The sequence below is a fragment of the Euprymna scolopes genome, chromosome 30 (assembly GCF_053919585.1).
Source record: "Euprymna scolopes isolate OS-2025 chromosome 30, ASM5391958v1, whole genome shotgun sequence".
NCBI classification, from domain to species: Eukaryota; Metazoa; Mollusca; class Cephalopoda; order Sepiida; family Sepiolidae; genus Euprymna; species Euprymna scolopes.
The window spans coordinates 82,777,942-82,804,030 of NC_136511.1; the positions used below are offsets into that span (position 1 = coordinate 82,777,942).

At 33.5% G+C, this 26,089-nt stretch overlaps 1 protein-coding gene across 1 annotated transcript in view; it reads right to left on the minus strand.

The window, feature by feature from the left end:
- Nucleotides 1-10,417: 10,417 nt before the first annotated feature.
- Nucleotides 10,418-26,089, minus strand: part of LOC145254530 (solute carrier family 23 member 1-like) — a 76,274-nt gene continuing 60,602 nt past the window's right edge. The window contains exons 9-10 of the mRNA XM_080113055.1: nucleotides 20,564-20,659; nucleotides 10,418-10,662 (exon numbers count right to left, since the gene is read on the minus strand). Of these exons, the coding sequence (XP_079969181.1) occupies nucleotides 10,418-10,662; nucleotides 20,564-20,659 (341 nt within the window). The remainder of the gene's footprint in view (nucleotides 10,663-20,563; nucleotides 20,660-26,089) is intronic.

Consider the following 26,089-nt stretch of genomic DNA (forward strand, 5'->3'; position numbering starts at 1 on the left):
TGTTGGTCTTGTCTAACTTTTTGTGACTTCATGTAGTTCAACAAACCAGCTTTAAACAGAAGAAATCTGCCACAGATTGTACATTTTAGTTCTTGTTGAAAGTTGGCAGGAACTGCAGATTCATTCTGCTTTCTGAGAGAATGTTTTGGTACTGCATGCTTAACACCCTTTTAAGTTTCTGCATCCTTCAATGATTAATTTTCTAGTTAGTTATGTTGATGTCATATATATATATATATATATATATATGTATATATTCAAAATAGTAATATCAGAGGAGGATGTAGTTTGCTTGAAGCATTGTGCCTAGTGTGTAAAGAGATATGCTTAAAGGCTACGACAATACAGTCTTTTATCAAGTTTACAAGAAAGTTCTTGCAGTTTCTAAGTTTTAAATTCAGATGAACATATTTCAGCTAAAACAAATTTATTTAAACGAAATAAGCACTATCAGACTCAACACAAAACAAGTGTGTTTATGCCAGTAACATAAAAATTTTGCGTTTTGATAGTGATGAAGTCGCCGAAGGCGTTTTGATATGCTTAGGTTTTTGAAGCATTTCTAACATAGAAAGTTATCAAGATGATTGAAAAAAGTGGTAGTTGATTGGTGAGAGGTCTGGAGAGTATAGCAGATGAGGCAGAGTTTCGTAGTCCAATTCGTTCAACTTCTGCAGGGTTAGTTTAGCAACGTGCAGTCGGGCATTGTCATGGAAGAGAATTGAGCCTTTTCTGTTGACTAATGTTGGGTGTTGTTGAAGTTTCTGATGCATTTCAAACAGTATGACCTTCTTTTGGTGCAACTCTGGCTTCGGGAAGTGTTGTGAAGCTTAGTTGGCATCTAACCACTGAGCTGTACGTCGCTAGTAAAGAACCCACTTTTCATCACAAATCATAATCTGATCGAGAAATGGGTCGTTCTTGTTGCGTAAAAGAAGAGAAGGTGACACTTCATAACGGTGTCTCTTTTGTTTGTCGTTCAATTCATGAGGCATCCATTTATCAAGTTTTTTTGTCTTTCCAATCTCTCTCCAATGATTAGAAATTGTTGTATATGTTACATCTAATTCAGAAGCAAGTTCTCGAATAGCTGTGCATGGATTGGCTTCGACTAAGGCTCTTAATTGACCGTAGTTAACATCCGATGGCCAATTACTATGCTCATCATCTTCAAGACTCATTGCCGCCGCAAAATTTCTTAAACCACCATTGTGCTGTGCGTTCAGTAATGGTTCCTGGGCCAAATGCGCAAATTTTTTTTTTATCTTGTATTCAACGTTCTGAAAAGAAGTCATAATTGTTTTAAAACGATTATAATTTAAACGATTAGAGCAGAAAACGCTTTTAAAATGATATAAGGCAAAAGTATTATAACGAAAATTTCATTGAAAATACATCATTTGAAATCGAAATTAAAAAAATCTGCGAGAACGTTCTTGTCAACCTAACAGAAAAACAGCATTAGGTATGAGACAAAGTAAAAAGAATAATAACAATATTGAAAGGTTTCAATATTTTTCAATTATGAAATATTTACCAACATAATATGTCGCATCAGAGTGATATTGTGGAGTTATGTTCTCTAAATTTTCAAGGTATATCTTATATTCAGAAAGCAAAAAATATGTACAACCATTTGGCGGAGGCATATTTATGCCAAGAGCCAGAAATAGTTCCACTGTAGTCCTTATTAATGTAATCTATAATATAAACATTCAATCCTTTGTCTTTTGCTGCTTTTTGGGTTGGTCAGGAGTTGTGTATGTTGAGGGAGCACAAGTGCGATAAGTTCATCAGAGCACATTTCAATAAAATATTTTTAAAACATACACAGCAATGCAATATTCGTAGAAATATCACATTCCATTTTTTTGGAACTTCCAAGATCTCTGGATGTTCTTCCAATCAAACAGCATGAAACAAATGTTTAGCATAATTGTAAAGCAGAAAAAGAAAAAAAATATTAATCTTCGTAATAAATATTTAGGATTGAACCTGGAACATTTTGATCTGTAGTCCGATCAAATCAATCAAAGCAAATTTATTGGTAAAAAGTAGTGTATGCTTGTATGTCATCAGAATTTTTGTTCAAGGTGACTTTAATCCTGTTAATTGTCACTGTTACATATTAGGAACTCTACATAGGTGACAATTAAGTTAGCTAGTGTGAAGGGTCACACTGAGTGCATAATAACCCAGGTCTGTAAAACAGAATCATTCTTGACTTGAGGGCTGACTAAAAGATATGTGATGTAAAGTTGAAGCAGGGGGCAACAGAATTGAATGAATGATATATTTTTAAGCTGAGAGAAACAAAGGTTTACAAATCAGTGGAAGCTGTGCAAATGAGACATGACTAATAATGTAGCAAACTAATAATCTGAACGAGTGTTACTGATGTCTGTGTGCATCACTCATTACAATTAGTTAAGAAGTAAATAATGATTAGCTAAGAGAACATTATTCTCTCTCTCTCTCCTAAATCAATTCTCTACAAATAAAATCTTGAAGAAAACTCAGCAAACATCTCCTTGCATCCATTTTCTTCATGAAAGGGAGCTTATTTCTATAGCAACTGCTAGACAAAACTTCAACTCTGAAGAGAATTGGCATCATCAGATAATCAGGCTTAAACAGCCTGCATTAATGCATGAAGACTTTCATTTGGTGTTGAAATTGTTAGTTACTACTTCCTTTGATAGGCTGGTCGACAGAACTGATTCACAGAGAATGCTGCATTTGTTCTAATGAATGTGTCAGGATCAACCTAAAAAAACAGAGTTACTTCCCTTGAACTGACAAGGGAACGATCGCTCTTGGATGTAGGAGTAAGAGTTCAGCAATGACACCTTGAGGACAAAAGCACACGCAGCTCCCAACGAGAGATTTATCATCGCTGCATATCAAATGGCTCAGTTATTATAATTTCACTCGTAAGTTGTTGAATAAATTTGTTAAACCATCTCCTTTGTCCTCGTATCTTTTTTATGTGGTTATGTAACAGACACCCGTAACAAAATGTAAGCGCTTATGGTACATTGTTTTTTTGATCCTGGGGAGACCATGACTTGCCACTGAGGTGAAAAACTAAAAAAAAATATAAATTTATGTCGATGTTTTATGTCAGAATCATGTTCCCTCGCATCCTCCTCAAGATGACAAAACTATTGCAGCTACCAAGAAGTTTTGTTACCATTTATGTTGGGACGATCAATCGGAAAAAGTGAAACTTTTTGGGATATCAAAATTGGAAAAATTGTGCCTATTTTCTAATAGATTACTAATACCAAAAACGATTCCTTTAATTATTTTGTTACTGAAATTGTTTAAAATGAAAAAATCTTTCACCGCTGCTCGTAGTAATAATAAAATAATAAATATTTATTGATTTAAATTTCCAGTAAAACTAAAATCCATGGATCACCCCCTCACAAGGGTGTTTTTATGTTTGAGAAAATATTTGCACAACTAAGATCAGTTTTTACAACAATCAGGTCAAAACAATCATTTTATAGTTAAATATTTTGAGATTTATATGGAATCAGAATCTTTAATTGTATTGGAATCAGGAATTTAGAACAGAATCGGTAATTGTATTGGAATCAGGAAAAATATTGGAATCTTCCCATTACTAGTGACCATGGTGATATTATCAGTGCACAAGCTGGCACAGCTGTTTGAGTGGTTGCAAGTATTAGGCATGGATGGAGTAAGTTCAAGGAATTTCTGTGATTACTAACCAGCAAAGGAAAGAGTCTATTAAATGTGTGTAGTTCTAGCATTACAAGCGTATGCTGTATTTTCGATGACATCAGCAATATTACATACCTAATGTGCTTCAACAAGTCATATCTTTTTTATTTGTTGGTCAATTTTTAAAAGAATTATATTGATGGAAAGAGAATAGAATAAGCATTCTAATGATGTTAATTTATTTTTCTTTTATACATTCAATATTTTTATGCTTCAAAGTTAAAAATGAAAAAAAAAAAAAACGGTAAAAAATGACAACAAAAAGGGAAACTGTTTTTTCAATATTTACATTTTATACGTTACATTTGGATACACATGCGCGGGGTTAAATTTGATTGGATATGGCCGAGGCTATATAAGCATTATATAAGCTTTGATTTTTATTTTTACAACCGCAGGAAGCAAAGTTACGACTGAGCAAAGTTGATGAAGAATATTTCAAAATTGATAAGATAAATCGGCATATATCATCCATTTCCATGTGTAATATGTAAATATTTGATAATTATTGTTTGTTTAAAATGTTATCTTTTATAGAAATTCAAATTCCAAACGGCTCGCTAAGCGCTAATACACTGAGTTGACTAAAGTATTCTTTTAAAAATAGAAAACTGTTTTTCTGCTTTTGTCTTACTAGACTAGTCATTTTTTATTTTGAGTTTGTCAATTTAAAGAAATTATTTTCAAGTTTTTCAAATTTGATTTCCAAACAATACTATTTTGTTGTTTTCAATGCTTTTAGTACACATGTACAAAAAGTGTTAAAAAACAACAAAATGTACTAAGTACATGCGTTTAACTTGTACTTAAGGTAGAATTGTGTTTTTTAGTGGTCAAAAAAAACAAAAAACAAATATATAACAAATAAAAGGTACTTGTGCACTTATGCTAGCATGCTGAAATAATAACGTTATTATTTAAAAACCCATTCTTAACATGGGGAAGGAAGGGTGTTTTTTGTTAACTATTCTGTACTTTCACCTAACAATTAAATAAAAAAGATATTGTGAAACTTGAATTTATTTTTAACTCATTGTCAAGACCATTTTTTCGAATCTGTAAAACAATCCCGTTTTTTTTTTAACTGGGGATATCTAAATAATAATAATAATAATAATAATAATAATTAGGCAGTTCGATAAAGAATTTCATTGTGATGCATTTTGTAAATTTTCTACCTTGTTTCCACCTTAACATTTTTCTTTAAAATGACTATCTTTAAAGGTTTTTGGGTATGCTGAAAACGAATATCGCATTTAAATTTTCTGCAAATAAGTAGCTTTCCGGATATTAAGCAATGTCATTTCTTATGTTATTGCTGGTGGCCATCTTGGTATGTGCGTTTGTGCATAGTTTCTCGGGGTTGCGTTTGTGCATGTGCACATAACAAGATGGCCACCAGTGATAACATAAGAAATGACATTACTTAATATACGGAAAACTACTTATTAACAGAAAATTTAAATGCGATTTTCATTTTCAGTGTACCAGAAAAACCTATAGAAGTAATCAGTTTAAATGTTAAGGTGGAAACAAGGTAAAAAATTGTTTTATTTCTTTGTTTACATAATTGAATTTTCAGTAAAACAACAGAATAGAAATGACAAAAATTACCATCAACTGGTGAATATATAGTTGTTGCTTATCAGGATTCCTGGTATCCTGGTACTGTGAAAGTTACATCGAGAATTCATGTAGAGTACGACTTATGGTTGCATCTCAGAAAATAGGGATATATTTTGGGCCAGATAGAGGGGATTTACAAAATTGAAAATTGGACTGGTTCCAAAATGCATAAGTTCTGGTCGACTATGGAATTTCCATCTTTTACAGAAATCCAAAATCTATATGAAAACTTTTCTTTGATTTATTTCTGAGATTAATTCATATCTACTCAATTTTCTTTTCTTTGAGGAGAGTAGTAAATACCGGCCATGAATGTTCTTTAGGCATTCAATGGCTACACCCAAGATTAAGCTCTACTTTGGTGAGGAGGCAGGAAAATGCCTATTCACAATAAAGCAATATTTAAATACCACTATAATAGCTTTGTTCATAAATAGACACCCACTGTATGATACCATGCACCAGTTTAAAAAAAAATTGAAATTTGTACATCTTAAATTATAATTCATGGCTTATGGTAAAGAGATACATTAGATTTGACTGTATAATCAGAAAGAGCACACAATTTTACATAAGACTGCCAAGTTTCATGAGAATAGCTTAAAAAATAAATAAATGGTGGCGAAATTACTAAATTTCTTGAAATGTTGAGGTCCGTAATTTAGCCCACTTTTTCTAAAGATAAATGTTCACGGAAAAGCCTAAATTTTGGCACTTAAAATTCTCATAACTTTTAAACTACTGATAGTATTTGCATAATTTAAACGGGTTTAAGCATCTTTTACATAGCTCTTTTCATGCAAGTTGATAAAATAACAATTATCTAAAAAGAAAAAATCAACTGATGTAAAAAGTTCTGATAACATCAGAGAAAGATACGTGCAGAAGGGTAGACTTTGATGTTATGGCTACGTTAAAAGAATGAATGAGAGTTCTTGGGTTGGTAAATGTCAATGTAAAATCGTTGAGGTAGCAGGTTCAGTTCATGGATGAAGTTCAAGGAAAACATGGGAGAAAGTGATCAAAATGGGTTTGAGAAAGGAGGGATGAATGAAAACCTGGTCAGAGATAAGTTTAATGGTAGGTGCTCTGATAAACTACAAGCCCTTGTACCCTCTTGACATAAATACACCCAACAACCCCGACAAGCAACAAAATGTCACCCCTACACAGTAGAAATCCCTAGATGTAAGAAAACCTTCTACTCTAGGACTGCTAGATTTTGGAATTCCCTTCTGGGTTCCTGCTTTCCTGATTGTACTGACATGTAGAAGTTCAAGTGTAATGTAAACAGACATCTTGCTGTTCAACTCCCTACATAGTACCCCTATAAATTATCTCCCAGATAGTAACCCTTACATCAAAGTGGCACAGTACCTTGTTTGGAGTGAAAATGCAATAAATCTAAAGAAGCCAATTTCAACACCTGTCAGCATGTAAAACAAACATTGAATGAAATATGATGAGGATGATCAAGAGATTCTTTATAAATAGAATTCTTTTCATTTAATAAAATACAACTCTTTTTCTATATCTAATAACAATGGAAGATGGTATTCTAACAAGATTGAACGATAGATAAATAAGTTACGTAAAAATAAATTTTCCGATTTGAAGATAACGTTACGAAATTGAATTAATGTGGTATGGAAGTTGATAAATTGGATGTGGCAGAAAGAAAGATGAAGCCATCTCTTGGATTTTGGTCTGCAAAGTAGGCAGATGTATTTCGGAAGTTGCCTTCTATCCTCCTGTGGGGACAAGCAGCGGGAAGCCTAATGTCTAATACGGAATACTATAAAGAAATGTTTCCCTTCCAAACATTGTTAAAACCACAGAACCATAATGGGTTTTGTTTTCAAAACTATGAAATCTATTACATTTTCTGCTGCTATGAGATAAAATGAAAGAATGACTGTTGCTACAAAGAAAGAGAGAGAGACAAACAACCATTGCACAACTAATACTTTGACTAGACAATCTTACATTTGCTGCTGTGATGTATTCTATTACTACAGGAAATGATGCATGCAGTTTAATGTTTCACTGTTAATAATTCAACCAATAAAGATAAAATGTTTATCATTTATACACTGTTGAGGGCTTGGATCGTAAATACGAAAAGGAATGAACTTTTCCATTTAGTTGAATTTATTATCATTGCCCGATATTGTATATATATATTTTTTCAATTTGCTTTACTTTCCTTTTGTAAAAACATTTTTTTTTTTGCTTCAAAGGAAAGCAACTCTGCGTGGATATGTTCAATAATAAAATATTCTTTATACGTATTAAAAAAAATCATCCTTGTCTTCATTATCACAGTTTTGTCTAGTAATTTCTATGCGCAAATTAAGCTTCTTTTTAGGCAGGAAGACACAAGGAAATGTTCAAGAGTTTCTTAAAGTTTCTGGAGGGAATTGGCTCACACAAGACAAAAAGAGACTAAGGTTCTCTTAGCTAACTTAAATTAACTGAAGTGAGTGAGATGTGGACAGAGACATCATTTCACATTTAGCGATTATCAAAGTTTCTTACAGCATTTTCAGTGGTGTGTCTCATACTTGCTCCCACACACTCGCATTATTGGTAGCCTGTTGTATGACTTCCACAGACTGATTTAAAAACCTTTGTTTTCTCTCAGCTCTAAAAACATGATGTCATTTGTCATCTTGACTTATACCTCTGTTTTTTCTATGTCTTCTGTATTTTTGATTCTACATGTCAGCCATCTTTAAAAATTAAACCCTGAGAATTATACTGTTTTGCAGATTTGGCTCATTATGACATTCACTAAATGTGCCTATATCAAACTTTATACAGGTTAACTTAATCACCATCAACACAGAATCCCTAATATGTGACAGATAAACACAGAGTTATATTCTTTTTTTAAGATGGAGGCCATTTAAAAATAATTCTGACCCAGACAAAGTATTTTTTGGGAGAAAATAAGTCGAATTACATTTTATTCTTCTTGACATGTAACAATCCACAATAAAAACTGACACACTAAAATGAAATATTGTTTTTGTAGGAAGAAAGCTATCAATGACAAAAACCAAACTGGCTATATGTTTTGACACAATTACATTGACACATCGGTTCTCGTCAGATCACCAAAGTTAAGCAATGATGAGCCTGGCTAGTACCAGATGAGTGACCATTTGGGAAGACTAGGCGCTGTATGTACTATGCTGAGTCGTAGAAATTTCCAAGTTGGTATCTGGGGGGAGCGTTTAACTCACAAGGGTTGACACATCCCTGAATCAAGACGGAAAGCTGTGGGAAGCTACCGTCTTTACTTGTCTTCCCAAGATTACCATGGCTCTACAATTTAGAATGCCGTGGTTGCCGATGCTGTTAAAATGGCATCAGCCATTGCATGCATGCTTATGTTTTGGAATTTTTCAGAGGAAAATTTCTTTTTAATGGAAATTGTTCCAGACAAGGCATGAATCCATTTGATGTAAGGAGCTATAAAAAAAATACTACTTCAAGGTCAAAACAAGCAGTGTTGGATGAATTTCGAGCCAGAAAACTACAATTCTTTCCCCCTTTGTCAGAAGAATCGCTCATGGAATGTGAGGACTAAAGGACAAAATAAGGGAAGCGAAATTATGAAGGTTCATTTTCTACTCTTCTTTCATCTGACATATTCCAAATGGTCGTGAAGTGTCACAGAAGATGGAAAGACATAGAAAAAACCCATTAGATTGCACTGACCTCAGTTAATACTGCACAAAGTTGTTATAAAAGGCCAAGGATGATAGAAAGACCAAGGAGGAAGAACACCAACCAGGCCTCCACTGGAAGGGTGCAAATAGCACTGGAACTTTGGGGAATTTTATTGCCACTCATAATTCTAGGGAAGACCAATAGTCGTTGCTTGTGAGAAATCAATAAAAAACGACTATTGTGATGTTGCAAAGTAATTTGCAATGTTATTGAAAGAGACGGAGTGTACTGTAAATCTAGGAAGATGTACTGTCACTCAAACTCCAGGGAACATCGCTTACCATTGTCTGCGAGGAATAATTGATAATGACTAATGTGAAAATTTGTAGTGAGTCAGCAGCATTCCCCTGCAAAAAACAAACAAACAATCAAAAAAACAAAACAAAACAAATAAAAACAAACAATGATAGTGTTGATGAAGATGATTTTAATCCAGTATTACCTGATCTTCAGGCTGAGATCAAAGTGTAATATCTGTTTTTGTTAGTCCATAGAAAGAGTAATTCTTCTCGACTAGAGGAATTTTTAAATTTTTATCCCATGCCTCTTTTGAAGGTGCTTGATATTCTTTACATTAAACAGATCTTTTGTCACACTCTGTCCATGCAGGGAGGCATTAAATAGGGACAAGGAAGATGACAATTGCTTTCACCAACAATGACGATGATGATATTGATATTTTGAACAGACTGAAGTTTTGGCCAAATTTTAAATTTGGATGCTGATGTAAATTGGTGATTTTTTAAACCAACATATATCAGGTTAAAACAGTATTAAATTTGTGTTGTTGAAATTTGTATAAATTCCAAAACTTATGAAAAATGATCCTGTAAAAATTACAAGTAAAAATAGAATTTACCGAATTATCGAGTTTTATTGTATGTTTTAGTGTGGAAGAGTTGTGCAACTAATTCAGTATGACAAATTGACTTATCTCCCTTGACTTAAATTGACTAAAATTAAGGGTCCACCATTTTCAAACAAAATGTAATTATGGATGGGTTTTTGTTAAAAATACATTTAGCACATTTACTGGATCATTTATTGTAATTTTTAGAATATATTTTTGATATGACACATAAGTATGTAATAACGGTTTCACCTGAAATGTGTTGGCTTAAAAGATCACCAATCTATACAAACACCTAAATTTGTTTTAAATCCAATCCAAGGGGAGATAATTCGTCCTTTGGTAAAATTATAACAGTGCCATGCTTTGCCCATATCTTTCTCTCCCCCCCCAAAAAAAAACAAAGACAAGAAAAGAAAACAAAAAACGATTCTATTTTACATATAATCATTATAATCCTTTCTCATTCGGTTCACTTAAACGTCGTTCAATGGCTTCACTCAAGCGACGATCACATATGACTTTCGGAGTTGGAAGAAAAGGACACATTTTACATAATTTGTGATGCTTCTTTAGGAAGTTCTGAAGCATTGGAAATTCGTACACATCTTTGTAGGATTGGTCAATGCTTTCCAATTGGTTATCAGCTTCCTCTTCATAGTCTGCTCCGACCATTCCCCTTTCCTTCTTTGTTCCTGAAACAAAAAATTGTAATCATTATACAGACCAGAATCAGAAATTTTCCTGAACTATTCCCTGAACTAACTTGCAGAGCATTACTACTGTAGACCAAAAGAAGAGTATATCAGGTATGTATATGCATAGTGATGATGTATGAAAGTGAAACTTGGCTAGTGAGGGTTGAAGATAGGCGTTGCATGGAGAGAAATGATAATGATATGATGGAGATGTAAGGCAACTATTAAAGACACAAATCTGATGAGCTCAGAGAAAGATTAATTCTGGGCAGTATGGGTTGACGCATGGAAAACAAGGACTTTGATGTCATGTCCATCTTGAGTTTCTGGGTGAGTAGATGTAGACCAGTTAAAGTAGCAGGTTCAGTTCACAGGAAAACATGAGAGAAAGTAATAAGGATAATGAAAGGGGGATGAATAAAGATCAGGTCAGAAGTAGGTTAAATCGGAAGTTTTTTCCAAATGCCATTCAACGTATGCCAACATGTAAAACCAATGATGATGATGATGATGATAATGCCTACGATGATGAAAGCAGTGTTTTTAAGAGTTTTCTGTTCAGTAACTTATTTGTTTTAAAATACATTAACTTACCAACCATATAGGATTTGAATCCTTAAATTTTTCTCCATTTAATGTCTGCCATTAATGTAAATTCTGTTACTACACTGTCCTAACCCTAGCTAACCATATCTCTCACCAAAGGAAGAGTTAATGTTGTCACACATGACAACACAACAGCTGTCACACTAAACACTATCAAAGGAGGAGGTAATGCCGAAGAGGGTGGTATAATGATGAACGAACATATACTATAATAACCAGTCCCTGTTTATGTCCCCTTAAGGAGGAGGCACTATCATGACGATTGAGTGAACAGATACTGGGAGGAAATATCACAGGGCTGGTATTAAAAAGAAAAGACCCAACTCTTATATTTTGCAAACTATATAAATAAATCACAAAAAATTAAGACATGCTTCCAAAACACATCTTGATGTATTTACCCCAGATAAAAATTTAACATTTCTACGTAAACTGGCTACATTATTAAGTGATATGAAATGTTTGTCTGCAAGTTTGTTCATTCAATTAAAAGTCATTAAAAACCAGCATTTGGTTATGTTTAAAAAATAAAATCAGTTTTAATATATATATATATATATATATATATATATATATATATATATATATATATAAAGCTGAATGTCTGTTTGTGTATGTGTGTGTGTCTGGTCACGAATAGGCTCCTATATGGTTGACTATTTTAAAAAACTGATTACATATAATGATAGAAGATGTATCGAGACACAGGAATGGGTATGTTTGATCTGGCAGAACAGTAGTTCATTAAAATTGTGGGGTCTACGTTCGCGCCTGGTCCACAAAGTATGGAAATAAAAAATTAAAAAATTAAAAATGAAACGTTTACAAGTGTTTTTTGATATAGATGTACATAAGAATACTTTGATAAGTATTTTTAACTTAAATAGGGATGGTATAATAAAATTGTGGTGTCTGCGTTCGCGCCTGGCCTCCATAGAATGGAAATAGGCACAAACTTTAATAAAGACTTTTCATATATATCTGCGTAAGTACACTTTGATAATTATGTTTAAGTTTGAAGAAATATAGTATAATAAAATTATTGGGTGTTCGTTCGCACCTGACCTCCATAGAATGAAAATATGTCACAAAGTTTAACAAGGTTTTTTAATATAGATCCACAGAATATTGTTATAAGTGTTTCAGTGCGAACAGGTATGGTATAATAAATTATGGGGTTTATCTATTTTATTTTTACTTTCATCATATTTTGCTTTGATTTTGATACCCCCAAATTCAACCCAAATTTACAACCCTTCCTTTTCATAACCTATCATACTTTCATAAATCAGAGTCCATTTTCTGTAGGCTGTTTTTGAACCAAGTCAACGACGGGTACTTTTGCTAGTATATATATATATATATATATATATATATATATATATATATATATATATATGATTTAACCATATGCTATACTTGCTCTAATAGAAGTAAAGTGGGCCGACCACAATAAAGGGCAAGGTGAAGGTCCCCTTTTGATTTGCTACTACATAGATGTGTAAAAGAGAGCATCACGTTTTTCCCAATATTACACAACTGACTATTGTTCTTCAACTCATAATGCACCGCATTTTGGAAGTCTTTAGTATAACTGAACCAGAGATTGAACCATGATCTCCTGGAGCATTAGCAAAGCCTCTTACCATTCTGTCAAATGATACTTTACTGGCTAGACCAATAAAAACCGTTTTTACTTACTGCATAATACTTGGTTTCTGATTACTGTGATAATAGTTAAGTGTACTGTGAAAAAAAGAGATTAACTTTGATAAAATGGAGAATTAATCCTGAGGAGATTATTTGATGAACGAATGTGTCATTAGGTGCGTCCTTGCGTTGCGATGAGGAGCTTAGTCTGTAGGTCCATCACACTTTAATTAAAAATAAGCATTTTTCATCACTCAAAGGACAGAATGAATGGACACATCTAATTTTAGATGCGTCTAGCATCTCTATAAGGGGCTCTGTGGTCAATCTTTCATGCTTAATATAATGAATATAATTTTCATCAATCTGTTACGCTTAAGTTTGAAATGTAATTTTTGGTAGGCTTTCACACTAAAGTTTGGACTATAATTTTCATTGGTCTGCCATGTTGAACTTTGAAATAGCATTTTCATTGGTCTGTTACACTTACGTTTTAAATATAATTTTTGTTTATCCGTCATACTTACGTTTGAAATACAATTTTCATTTGTCTGTCACTCTGAAGTTTGAAATATAATTTTTGGTGGTCTTTCACACTGAGCTTTGAAATATAATTTTCATTAGTCTGAAGTTTAAAATAGAATCTTTGTTGGTGTATTATGCTTAAATTTGATATAACACTATATGTATCTGTGACCTATTGGGTCACAACCATAACCACTTCATGTTTCTATTCAAAAATTCATAAACTGTGACATATCTGCTGATAAATTTTTCTTATGAGTAAAAAAAATGATGTAACCCCAATAGGACAACATGGAAACATTTTTCAATTATGATTGAATAGTCAAAATAAGCAAGGGAAATAACTTATAATTAAACTGAAGAATATAGTGAGTTGTCTACCTTACAACGCAAATTTTATTTCTTTTCCTGTATAAGTTGAAAATAGCCGTTAACAAATAAAACAATACAAAAAATGATAAAATTTCATGTAGAGGTTGTTTATTATATTTTTAAACCAAAACTAGTGAACAATTTGTTACGAATTGCGTAATATGATCAACATTACAATTAGGATATTTAATAATTGTAAACTAAAAATTTATATCACAAGAAACTTAATCATAGAAAATGTTTAGTTAAAAATGTTGAAGAATCACCAAAGTAGATTTTTAACAAAATCTGTGCAAGAAGAATAGAGAAAATGACATGGTTAGATAGTTACATACTAGACATGTACTTGTGCCCCGTTGAGTCACAACCACTACAACTATTTATTCTACTTGGATTTCATTTGAAAATTCATAAACTCTGACATTATCAACATCATGAAACAAGAGCCAGCATAACAATCTTCATCACAAAACTGGTCAAATATTTTAGACGTGACTGTTTTACAAATGTGGCAGAATTAGAAAACAAGTCTGCGATGGAAATAGCTCCCAAAAGTCGACAAAAAAGTACACCAAAAACTTCCATTGCAAAAACTGAAAGAATGGGTCAACCAACAACGTGTCAAGTATTTTCTGGATGAATTCACTTAGGACTATATAGATAAAGAAAGCTCTAAAAATTGGCTAAAAAGAGGATCGCTCCACTATGAGCAGAACAGGATTATAATGGCTGCCCAAGATCAAGGCTTGATGATAAATGCTTTTAAAAAGATGAGTGGTCTCAGCAATGATTAAGTGTAGGTTCTGCTACACGGAAGTAAAGAGTGTGAACCACCTGAGATCTAACTGTGAGGTTCTGCTAGGGGGTAGCTACTATATGACCCGACACAATAGAGTGTGTAAATATCTCCACTGGACGATCTGTAAAAAATTGATTATTAAATGCAGCAGCAAGTCCTCGGAACATGTTTACCAGAAAGAACAGTTGGAAATAAGTCACACACCAGCCACTATGATTATCCAATTCTTACAACTACATACCTAGAAAATGGAGCGATTAAACCTAACATAGTGAAATGGGGTAAAAAGGAGAAAGAAGCAACCTTAGTAGAAGTTAGTGTCCCTCCAATGATGTTGGGTTAAACAGACCTGAAAGGGAAAAGATAACGAAATACCAAGGTTCTATGCATGATATGAAGGGAAACTGGAATCTAAGGAAGATTTCTATCATTCCAGTAATTATGGGATCAATTGAACTCATGAAAAAATATTTAAAAACTACCTGGGAAATATACCCGGTGAACTAAATGCAAAAAAAGATTCAAACAATTGCATTTAAAGAGATGGTCAGAACCATAAAAAGATCTCTCGGTTGGAATATATCAGACAATGGGTAAATGTTTGGCATTCAGTAAGATGCTCTATTCCCAGTTTGAACAAACCGATGAAAAAAAAAAAAAGATAAGGAGAGAACTTGAATGTCTACAAGACATTATCCTCAAGTGTCTGATGCCTTTATCAGAACAACCTGGCATGAGGATATTTTTTTCTACAAGAAAATCCTGACTAAATATTTAAAATTACATAATATTCGTTGCCCAATAAGATATCATAGGTATCGCTAACCCACACCAGATTTTGTGAGAAACGGTGCACCTTCTCCAGGTCATGTTACCTCAAGTAACATCATGAAGCTAGATATTCCACCAGACAAGATGAATTAATGTCCTGGAATCCAATAAGCCACAGAGACCACCAGAAAGGTATACTATAAAATAATTAAATGGTCGATTAGGAGAGGAAAATTATGTTATCAACTTGTTCACTAACTCAGTGAGATGTAAAGAAGTTTAATGCAACATTCGAATATCTGTTGTATGTCATATAGAGATCAAGTGTTAACCTCACAAAAAGAGGTCCTTTGATTTCTGAGAAGTTCGACTGAAATAAAATGAAAGTTAAAACAGTCTTCTTGAATAAATCTGTTTAAGTCTATTATTATTTATTTACTAGTATTTTTTTCATACAAGTGATTATTAGCAAATGTTCTCTGACAATAACAAGAGATGTTATGTTTCTGCATTTTTGAGATGAGGATTGATTATTCATATCATTTGGATCTATCGAACTATTTTTCTCATTTTGAGTGTCAGTTGCACAATGTTTCAATTCATGTAATTTCCGACCTTCTTCAGATGTATCTTGTCAAACATAGGAATCTTTCTGTCGAACTTGGGAATCTTCACATAATTTTGAACAAAACCTTTTATTTAATCCACAGGAATAGCATGCTCTCATTTCGTCAGCCATGACTAGGTAGAAGTCCTAAGTAATTCGAAATTGTATTTTGGGTGTCGCCTGCACTGAAGATTGAACCTTCAATCTCCAGAAGAGTATAACTTTACAACTGAATTTTAACGAGTACTCTATCCATTATGCTATGGGTCCTTGCGGAACCTAATACAAATAAATCAATCCTCATCTCAAAAATTCAAATGAAAATCGAATATTGAATAACAAAATTATATTTTTTTATTATTAAATCTTACCTCAAAGGAGTGCAACTTTTACAACTGAATTTTGTTAGGTATTTTATCTGCCGCAAGTCTTTACGGACAATAGTCTGAAGAATCCAAATAATATGAACTAGAGGTGCTCCCTTTAGTCCGAGAAGATCCGTTTATGAAATCTCTGACAGTTTCAGTTCTCTTGGGCTTGTGTGATTTTCTTTCTATGCTTCTGTTTTATTTCTGTTTTAGCTTATGTTATTATTATTATTATTATTATTATTATTATTATTATTATTATTATTTACTCACTAAGAGTTCTCACAGAGGTCATCATCAGTAATTGCTCACTTATAATAACCGATTGTGTTCCCGGGAGTTTGAATGACACCAAAATTTCTAATATTCTTCATCTCTTTCGATAACCACAGCAAATGATTTTGCATTATTATGAAAGCTGCTTACAATTGATTCCTTCCTAGAAACGATCAATAATCTTCTCTGGGATTTGCGTGGGAGTAAGCTTCCCCAAGGTCCCAGTACTCTCTTCACTCTTCCATTTTGTTTACTATCAGCCAAGGTTGATGCCATTTGGCATTTCCGTTGTGATCTTGTAATTTTCCACAAATCCAGAAATGTTTTACGAGGTGCCTTCAGTAAGTTTCCACACTGTTTTGTATGGGCACTTCTATTTATAGAACACACATAAAACTAGCCCCCTTTGAAGTAATCTCCTTCGGCTGCAATGCACTTGTTGTACTATTCTAACAAATTCTGGAAGGCCTCATGGAAGTTCTCTTCTGTGAGCATGTTAATGACTCTCATCACAGCTTCTTTCATCTCCTCAATTGTCTCATAATGAAAGCCTCTAATTGTTTTCCTTGAGCTTAGAGAATAAACAAAAGTCACAGGGAGCAAGGTCTGAACTATAGGGCGGGTGAGGAACTGTTTTGATGCCCATCTTGGTAAAATAGTCTGTGACAAGGATGGAGTTGTGGACTGAGCACACTTGGGACAAACTTGGTGCAAATCTTCTGCATTTTCAGTTCCTCGTGAATAATTGTATGTACAGTTCCCACACTGACATCAAACTGTGCACTTATTGTCTCTATAGACACACGACGGTCTTTATCCATGAACTTCTTTATTTTATTAAATTATCGCCCTATTAGCCTCCTCCCACTTTTTGCCAAAATATTTGAGACCTTAATTAACCATGCTCTAGTCTAGCACCTTACAGATGCTAAACTTCTGACCGACCAACAATATGGATTTAGACAAGCCCGTTCCACGGCAGACATCCTCACTGTAAGCTCTGAACGCATATACCATTCACTGGACAAAGCGGGAGAGGGCAGAGCGGTAGCTCTAGATATATCCAAGGCTTTTGACAGGGTATGGCATGAGGGTCTCCTCAGGAAGATGAGATCATACGGTATCACTGGTAGAATACTTAACATAATTAAATCCTTCTTAGATAAGAGAAAAATCCAGGTTGTCCTCGACGGTCGTACATCTAAACAATATGATATAAATGCGGGAGTGCCCCAGGGATCTATCCTTGGACCTCTGCTGTTCCTGATATTCATAAATGACCTCCCCGACAAAATTGCCTTTGAGATGGGTATATATGCGGATGACACCACACTCTATAGCAGGCACGACAGGAAAACAAATGAACATATATCTAAAGTAATGGCAGAAACACTAGAGGATGACCTCCAATCTGTAGTGGAATGGGGACAAAAATGGATGGTCACGTTCAATGCCGCCAAGACAAAACTGGTTTCATTCAATAATTACAAGAAACCTTCTCTACCACCTATAGCAATGGCCAACGACTCTTTATCTGAGAGTATGCCTCTCAAGCTCCTTGGCCTAACGTTCACAGGAAACATGAGCTGGAACAATTACATCGAGAGCATTGCCAGGGCCGCTACGAGGAAGGTTGGCTCTCTCTACCATGCTAGAAAACTTCTAACACCAGAAAGTATCCTGTACCTCTACAAGGCCACTATTCGCCCATGTATGGAGTATTGCTGTCATATTTGGGCTGGTGCATCGGCTACTAGTCTCTCGCTCCTTGACAGGGTTCAAAAGAGAGTCGCAAATCTGATAGGCCCTAAACTGGCATCTAAGCTTCAGCCTCTGTCCCATCGTCGAAACGTTGCATCCCTCTGCCTGTTCTACAAGTATTATAATGGTGAATGCTCTGATGAACTGCAATCACTTGTGCCCCCACGACGTAAACACCCTCGAGAGACCCGACAAGCTGCAAAATCCCACCCCCACACTGTAGAGATCCCTAGATGTAAAAGATCTTTCTACTCCAGTAGTTTCTTCCCCAGAACTGCTAGACTTTGGAATTCCATTCCAGGTCACTGCTTCCCCAACTGTACTGACATGCAGAAGTTCAAGTGCAACGTGAACCAACATCTCGCTGCCCAAATCCCTACATAGTACCCCAGTAGATGTTTCCCCTGATAGTAGCCCCCTACACCAAAGTGGCAATGTGCCTTGTTTGGGGTGAAAATGTAATAAAAAAAAAAAAAAAATTTTTACCAATCAACTATGGTGTTCTGACTTCACTACTTCTCACACACCTTTTATCATCCCTCGCATACTCCTTGTCTTCCTTGAATCACTTATACCCCTCTAAAACTGATGTTTGATTCATGCAAAATGGTCCAAAAGAAGTCTGAAGCATTCCATGCGTTTCTGTGGCATTTTTTCCAAGTTTAAAACAGAATTTTATTGCATATCGTTCTTTTAAAGTATCCTCACATCCAGATTACATTTTTGAAATTCACCAACTGTGACAATCAGGCTTTAGTAGGGTGTATTCCAATTCCTGCTATAGCTGTTTATTTGAATCTGAAATCATAAAAATTGGTCAGTCACCTCATAAGATGAATAGCAATAACATACTGAATTTTCAAGAGTCTATGATAATTTTAAATGATAATACAAAAAAATTCTGAAATGGAGGCACATCATATTTCTATCTGGTCTGTGTGTTCTGTTTTTTTTTTTCTTCTTCATTTTACGTTTTGATAAAACTAGCTTTCATTGTTTTCAAACGTTTTCTTCATGCTGTTTATGCTATATCGTCTCTATTTTCTTTATTTTGCTGCTGTCTTGTTTGGTCCACTATCTTTCACAGTTTTAATTGTTATTTTATACTGTCTTAAATTAAGTGATATGTTTAAATTTAATCATATTATATATATATATATATATATATATATATATATATATATATTTTTTTTATTACATTTTCATCCCAAACAAGGCAAATTGCCACTTTGGTGTAGGGGGCTACTATCAGGGGCAACAACTACTGGGGTACTATGTAGGGATTTGGGCAGCAAGATGTCAGTTCACGTTACACTTGAACTTCTGCACGTCAGTACTGTTGGGGAAGCAGGGACCTGGAATGGAATTCCAAAGTCTTGCGGTTCTGGAGGAAGAAACTATTGGAGTAGAAAGATCTTTTACATCTAGGGATCTCTACAGTGTGGGGGTGGGATTTAGCAGTCTGTCGGGTTTGTCGAGGGTGCTCACGTTGTGGGGGCACAAGTGATTGCAGTTCGTCAGAGCATTCACCGTTAAAGTACTTGTAGAACAGGCAGAGGGATGCAACATTTCGTCGATGGGACAGAGGCTGAAGCTTAGAGGCCAGTTCAGGGCCTATCAGGTTTGCGACTCTCTTTTGAACCTTGTCAAGGAGCGAGAGACTAGTAGCAGATGCACCAGCCCAAATGTGACAGCAATACTCCATACATGGGCGAATGGTGGCCTTATAGGTACAGGATACTTTCGGGTGTTAGTAGTTGTCTAGCACGGTAGAGAGAGCCCACCTTTCTTGCAGCGGCCCTTGTTTTTTTCAAACGCACATTAAATTTATTTGCATATTTAACAACATTGTTGTTCTCCATGACAAAAAACTCTGCTTATTATAGAATCAGCATAGCTTTTGGTCATAACGCTCCAGAATGTTGTCAACCCCCTAATCTTTTCACTTTTGCATAATTTTCGTTTGTCTGTCAAATTCAACTTTGATATAATATATTGTTGTTGGTGTGTCACGCTTAAGTTTGAGATGACATTGTTATCATTTACTGAAGAAGTTGAATGGACGCATCTTAAGATTATGTTAACTTCAGATCAAGTCTGCTAAATACCTTATAAAAAAAAAATCCTAAAGTGGTTAATGATCAATTAAATGGCGTTACTTGCCTGGAATTGTGTTATCCAATATGGCGGCGATAATGCCTGCGATAAACATGTCTGTTCCAAGAATAATCTTTATAATCTGGTCAAGTTCAAAATTTCCTGGGGGAAAAAAGGTACGCATGAGAAAAAACAAAATGCAGTTTACACATCTAATATATAAAGAAAAATCGGTCAGATTTTGATATTTAATTCTTAATAGCCAATTATTTTATAAAATTCCTATCAAATTCATAGATTACACACTATAGCCAACTGTAGTTTTTGTTACACACTGCTTTCATTGGCTGTGTCCATGGCAAATACGAAACAATTACTGGTATCCAAAAGGTTTTTTCTGTATAAGTTACTTTATCGTTATTGTCACTAAAACTCTAAATAATTTTCCTTTTTTTCTTTATATATCTGGAGCAAAATTGAGTTTTTCAAAAACTACTCGTCTGTGGAGCAGAATATCACAAAGCTGCTTCCCAGCTGACTAGATCATATCTGTTTTCAAGTCCAATGTTAAGAAATTCGTGTTGAGTCGTCGTCTTAAACTGTTAAATTCTGTAACCTTCTCATTAATCCTTATCCCCAGGTGGCCTTTGCACCTTGATAGAGGTGACTCACTAATACAAAAAGTATTATATTTAATTTTATTTTCTTTGGTATTTCATTTTAAGGTGATTTCTTTATTATCATGAATTTTATTTCTGTCGATAATTAAATGCACACACACACACACACACACACACACACACACACACACACACACACACACACACACACACACACACACACACACACACACACACACACACACACACGCTAGCTGGATCGCTTAATTATACCTTTTGTTTTATTTAGGTTAAGATTTCAGCTGCGGACATGTTCTGTTTCTGTTTATTATCACCTTTACAGGAGATTGATATTTGATTCTTAATAGCCAGTCATTTATGAAAATTTTCTGTTTGTGTTCTTCAAAAACAAATTTTTATGTTGGATCTGGGGAGGTGCTAATCAAGGCATCTATTGCTGCCTCGAGAGAGTACAAAACCGACGTTGAAATTCTTACAACCTCTTTCTTACAGAAGAAATGTTGATAGTCTTTCGTTATTTTCACAGCAGGTGCTCGGCTGAGATTCCATCTATGGTATTCCCTGTAAAAAATTCACCCCAAAACTCTAATTGAAACCACTGTCAGTAGTTTCCCTTCCCCCACCCTCATCATCTCTATCCATTTCTCTTTCTATCTAAAACTAAACGGAACTTTTATGAGCAAAGTTTTTTCCTAGAACTGACCGCCTTTGGAACTCATTACCATAGAGCCGTTTGCAACATCGTCATTGTCAAGTCTAATGTGAACAAATTCTGTTGAGCCGCTCTCTTACATAACCTAATTCTACCCAATCATCATTAGATGAAGCGGTCATACCGGCATTCATTTATAAAATAGTTGGAGAGAAGTCAGATGTAATCATATCGTCGGGGTCACCAGTGTGAAGTTTATAGACGCATCCCTCCATTATATGTTCTATCGTACCAGATAGATGCATGAAACAAATAAATAAAAATGGTGGTATATTTGAAATAACATTAATTTATAACGAAACTAAAATGGTTCGCCACCCCCAGTTAAATTGTGGCCGTAAAGATATACATATCATCAGGAAAGTCCGAAAAGAATGCGCGTGTGTGTGTTAACAGTTGAGAAAATGTGTGGATTTTGTGCGTGTGTTATGCAAATATCTTTCGAGCAAGGCAAGGAACAGAAGAAAAGAAAGGCTCTCTTTGAGTTTCAACTTTCATACTCTCAATCTTAGCGCCCTCTCCCAAGCGAAAAAAAATAATTAGGTATGAGTACCTTCTAGTGTATGTGTGTGCAGATAAGTGTGTGGAAAAGAATAGGTAATGTTACAATACCTTTCCCAATGGTATCAGTATTAGGGTTCTGACAGGACACGAACACGGCACGTCAAATTCTCACAATTTGTACCGGTAACCACTAATGATGGAGTAATTCCAATATTTTTCCCGATCCCAATACAATAACCGATTACGTTCTAAATTGCCGATCCAAAACAAGCACCGATTCTGATTCCGATTCTTTTTTAATCTCTAAATATTTAGCTATAATTTTTTTATTATTATTATTCTTTAAAATTTTCGAATTATCTTAGAAACTCATGTAATATGAGGAAATATTTTCGCAAATGTAAAAATAAACTTGTGGGCGTTACATATAGATTTTAGTTTTACTGGTAGTTTAAGATCAATAAATGTATATCATTTTTTCATCGGTGCCAGTATCGGATTTTTTTTTTTTAAATAAACTAAGAAAATCCTTTGTAGAATCGGAAAATATTTTTTTTTTAGTCCCAAATCCGATTTCGATTAATCGTCTCAACACAAGTAATCACTGAACTACCGTTGCTTCCTGTCAACATTAAAATAGCCTAGCAATGGTCAGCACGCTTAAAACAGACACAAATAACAAAACCTAATTTGTTATTTTCATTAATGTATTATTTTTATAATTATTTAATGTTATTTATATGTCGCTTTATGAATCACTTGTTTGATCTTATGACAACTACAAAAGAAAAAAAAAATCAGTACTAACCTACCCCATTCGTTGTTGCTTTGCATTGTAATGTTTCTTATGAAAGGTAAAAGAAATTTGGGTGCAAGTTCAGAATTGCACTTGGTGTATCAGAATTTGGGGGGGATTTTTGGCACTCCTAACACAAAACTGCGAATAAAATATAAAAAACTCGTAATTTATCTTTTAAAAGTAGGTTGTTTATTTTCTTTATGGAATATACTTCCAAAATAAACTATTAAATTTGTTTAAAAAATAATAGAAATATTATTTTTTATTTTTTAAAAACGATGTTTGCAAAGTGTCTGCGTGCGTTCGGACAGCCATTTTTTTACGTAATGAAATCAATTGAATTTTACGAGTTATTATTTTCAATTTTTTAAATTTAAAAATCTATCAAAATTTTTCTATTGGTTCAATTTTTACGATATTTTCAGGGTCAATGTGAAATTTTATGCTCCTTCGAATAAACCAAATTTAATATTTTAGACAAACGTTTTTTTGTTAAATTTACCCCCATTTTGAAATGTCTATTAAAATTTAAATAATTAATTTACGTACCAAAATTTTATATATCACAAATTGAAGATAAAAGATCAATGTATAAAATATTCAAATTTAAAAAAAAAAGAAGTGTTTTTTGCAAATTTACCCGTAAAGTCCAAAGTGTAAATCCCTTTTTTTTTTTCTAAAACCACGTTAATTTTTTTTTGTAAGTGGAAGCTTATTTTATTGTTTAGAATTTTCCAGTCAATATTGGACGCTTAGGACATTCTTTTCTATTTCATTGAATGTTTTCTTTTTTTTAGATGTTTACAAAAAAATTTCATCCGATAAAGAAGAATGAAAATATAATAAATAAAAAATTAATATATTTCTTTGAGAGAAGAAAAAAAATTCCTCGAGTGTTTTTTTTAAAGGCAAAAACTTATTAGTAAAATTTGACTATTTTTAAACTAACGGAACACATATTTATTCAGAAACAATGCTACACGGCTAACGCGAACGTGTGATTTTTACTGCCTTCTGTCCATCCGTAGTTCTAAACAAGGACGAACGGCTACTTCCGGTTTGTCGATAAAGACGTAAAAATGCTTGCGTAATCGCGATTTTTTCAAACAGTCGTTTAAAAAATTCTTTTATTTAAAAAATAAATGGAATTTAAAATATTAATATTGATAAATTCTAAACAATTAAGAATGGAACTAAACATTCAATAATATTTTTTATAGGTAATTGATTTTTTCGAATTTATATCGATTTTTTATAACCGAAGTAAGTAAAATTTCGTTGATTTTCTTCAAATCTTAAAAAAAAACGACTTAAAAAAACAAATATTGAATACTTTGCTATTAAACCTGTTATTTTTTTTAAAATTTGATCTTTGCTCCTTTAATTGAAATAAAAATTCAGGTTTGAATTACATTGTTAAAGTAGTTATAAGCTTGTAAAGTAGAAGGTCGAATTATTCAATTTTTTTTCACGCATTCTTAAGATCGGTTTCTGACACTGCTAGAATTGCACTCATGGCAATAAAAAAATTAAGTTTTTTTTGTCAGTTGTCTGCCCTTATCAAGCTTCGCTTTCATTTTGCTATGTTCGCTAATTTTTTAAATTTATTATTGGCAACAAGTGAAATTTGATTTTCTTGCATAATAATAATAATAAAAAAACCTCTACTTAATCAAATTACGTGATGTTTGGAATATGTCATATTTTTTTCCGTGACTGGTACATATTTCATACAGACTTTTCTGTATATTCTTTACTTTTAATTGTGACAGAAGTTCAATTTTGGACTTGCACCTAAATATGCTATTTTTAACCGATGAAAAAAAAAAGAGAAAAAAAGGCTATATGACATATTTAACATAACATAATTTTAGCATAAAAAGGCTATATAATTTTTTTAGCATAAATACGCTAAAAATGTTACTTTATTACTAACATGAAATATTTTTTGCAATTATTTATTTATTTATTTTTTAAATATTGAATAAACAATGCTCAATTCTATGATTGATAATATCGTTTGTTTGGGAAAATTAATTTTTCTTCGAGTTATAACGATGTCAATACGGAAGTAGCTTTTTTTTCGTAATGTTCCTGATAAAATTTAATATTTTTAATTGTTACAACCTACGATACTTTATTTTCATAAAAAAGCAAAAATAAATTCATGCGTTTTTTTAGTATTTAAAATTACAACTTTAGTAAAGGAGTTTTTTGTTTACACAAAATAATAGATTTCTAGATTTAAAAAATAATAATGTGGTCATTATGTTCCGTGATTATTTCTTAATAAATACTGAAAAAAAAAAAAAAATGGTTGATTTCCTGAATTTTGGTGAATTTTTAAGTGAAGGGAGGGGTAAAAATGCTGATACATTTTGGGAATCGGCCATTCATTTTGCACTTCCTAATTGTGGCGTTAATATATACATTTTACCCAACATTAAAAAAATATTCCTTTTGTTTGTTTAAACGAAGAAGGAAACCACTTGTAGAACTATTTTCTCTGGTGAATCAATGCCCCCATCTGAGTTCTTCGTTGTTTTCTTTTTCAAATGTTTCAAAGAAAGTTTGTTCAGTGCGTTCTTTTATGTTCTCAGAAGGTTTGTATCACGTCGGGATCACCATTTTTACCTTCCTAATAAAATATATTAAAAGAACAAGACACAAAAGAAATAACACACTTTTTTTTAACAATAACAACGAAGAATATTTGATTTGTAGCAGGAACTGCAGAAAAGGGAGAAGGAAAAAAAAGTTCTTTTGAGGTTGTCGGTCAGTTAGTACTGTGTCGTCCCCAGCTAATAGTAGTTGTCTCTAGTGGAGGCTGTCAATGCTAAAGAGAGATGTCTGGTGGACAGAGGACGAGAGAGGATAGTTCAAGGTCCGGTTCTGACTGACTGACGTTCCCTCAAGACTTTTTAGGGAGCAGATGA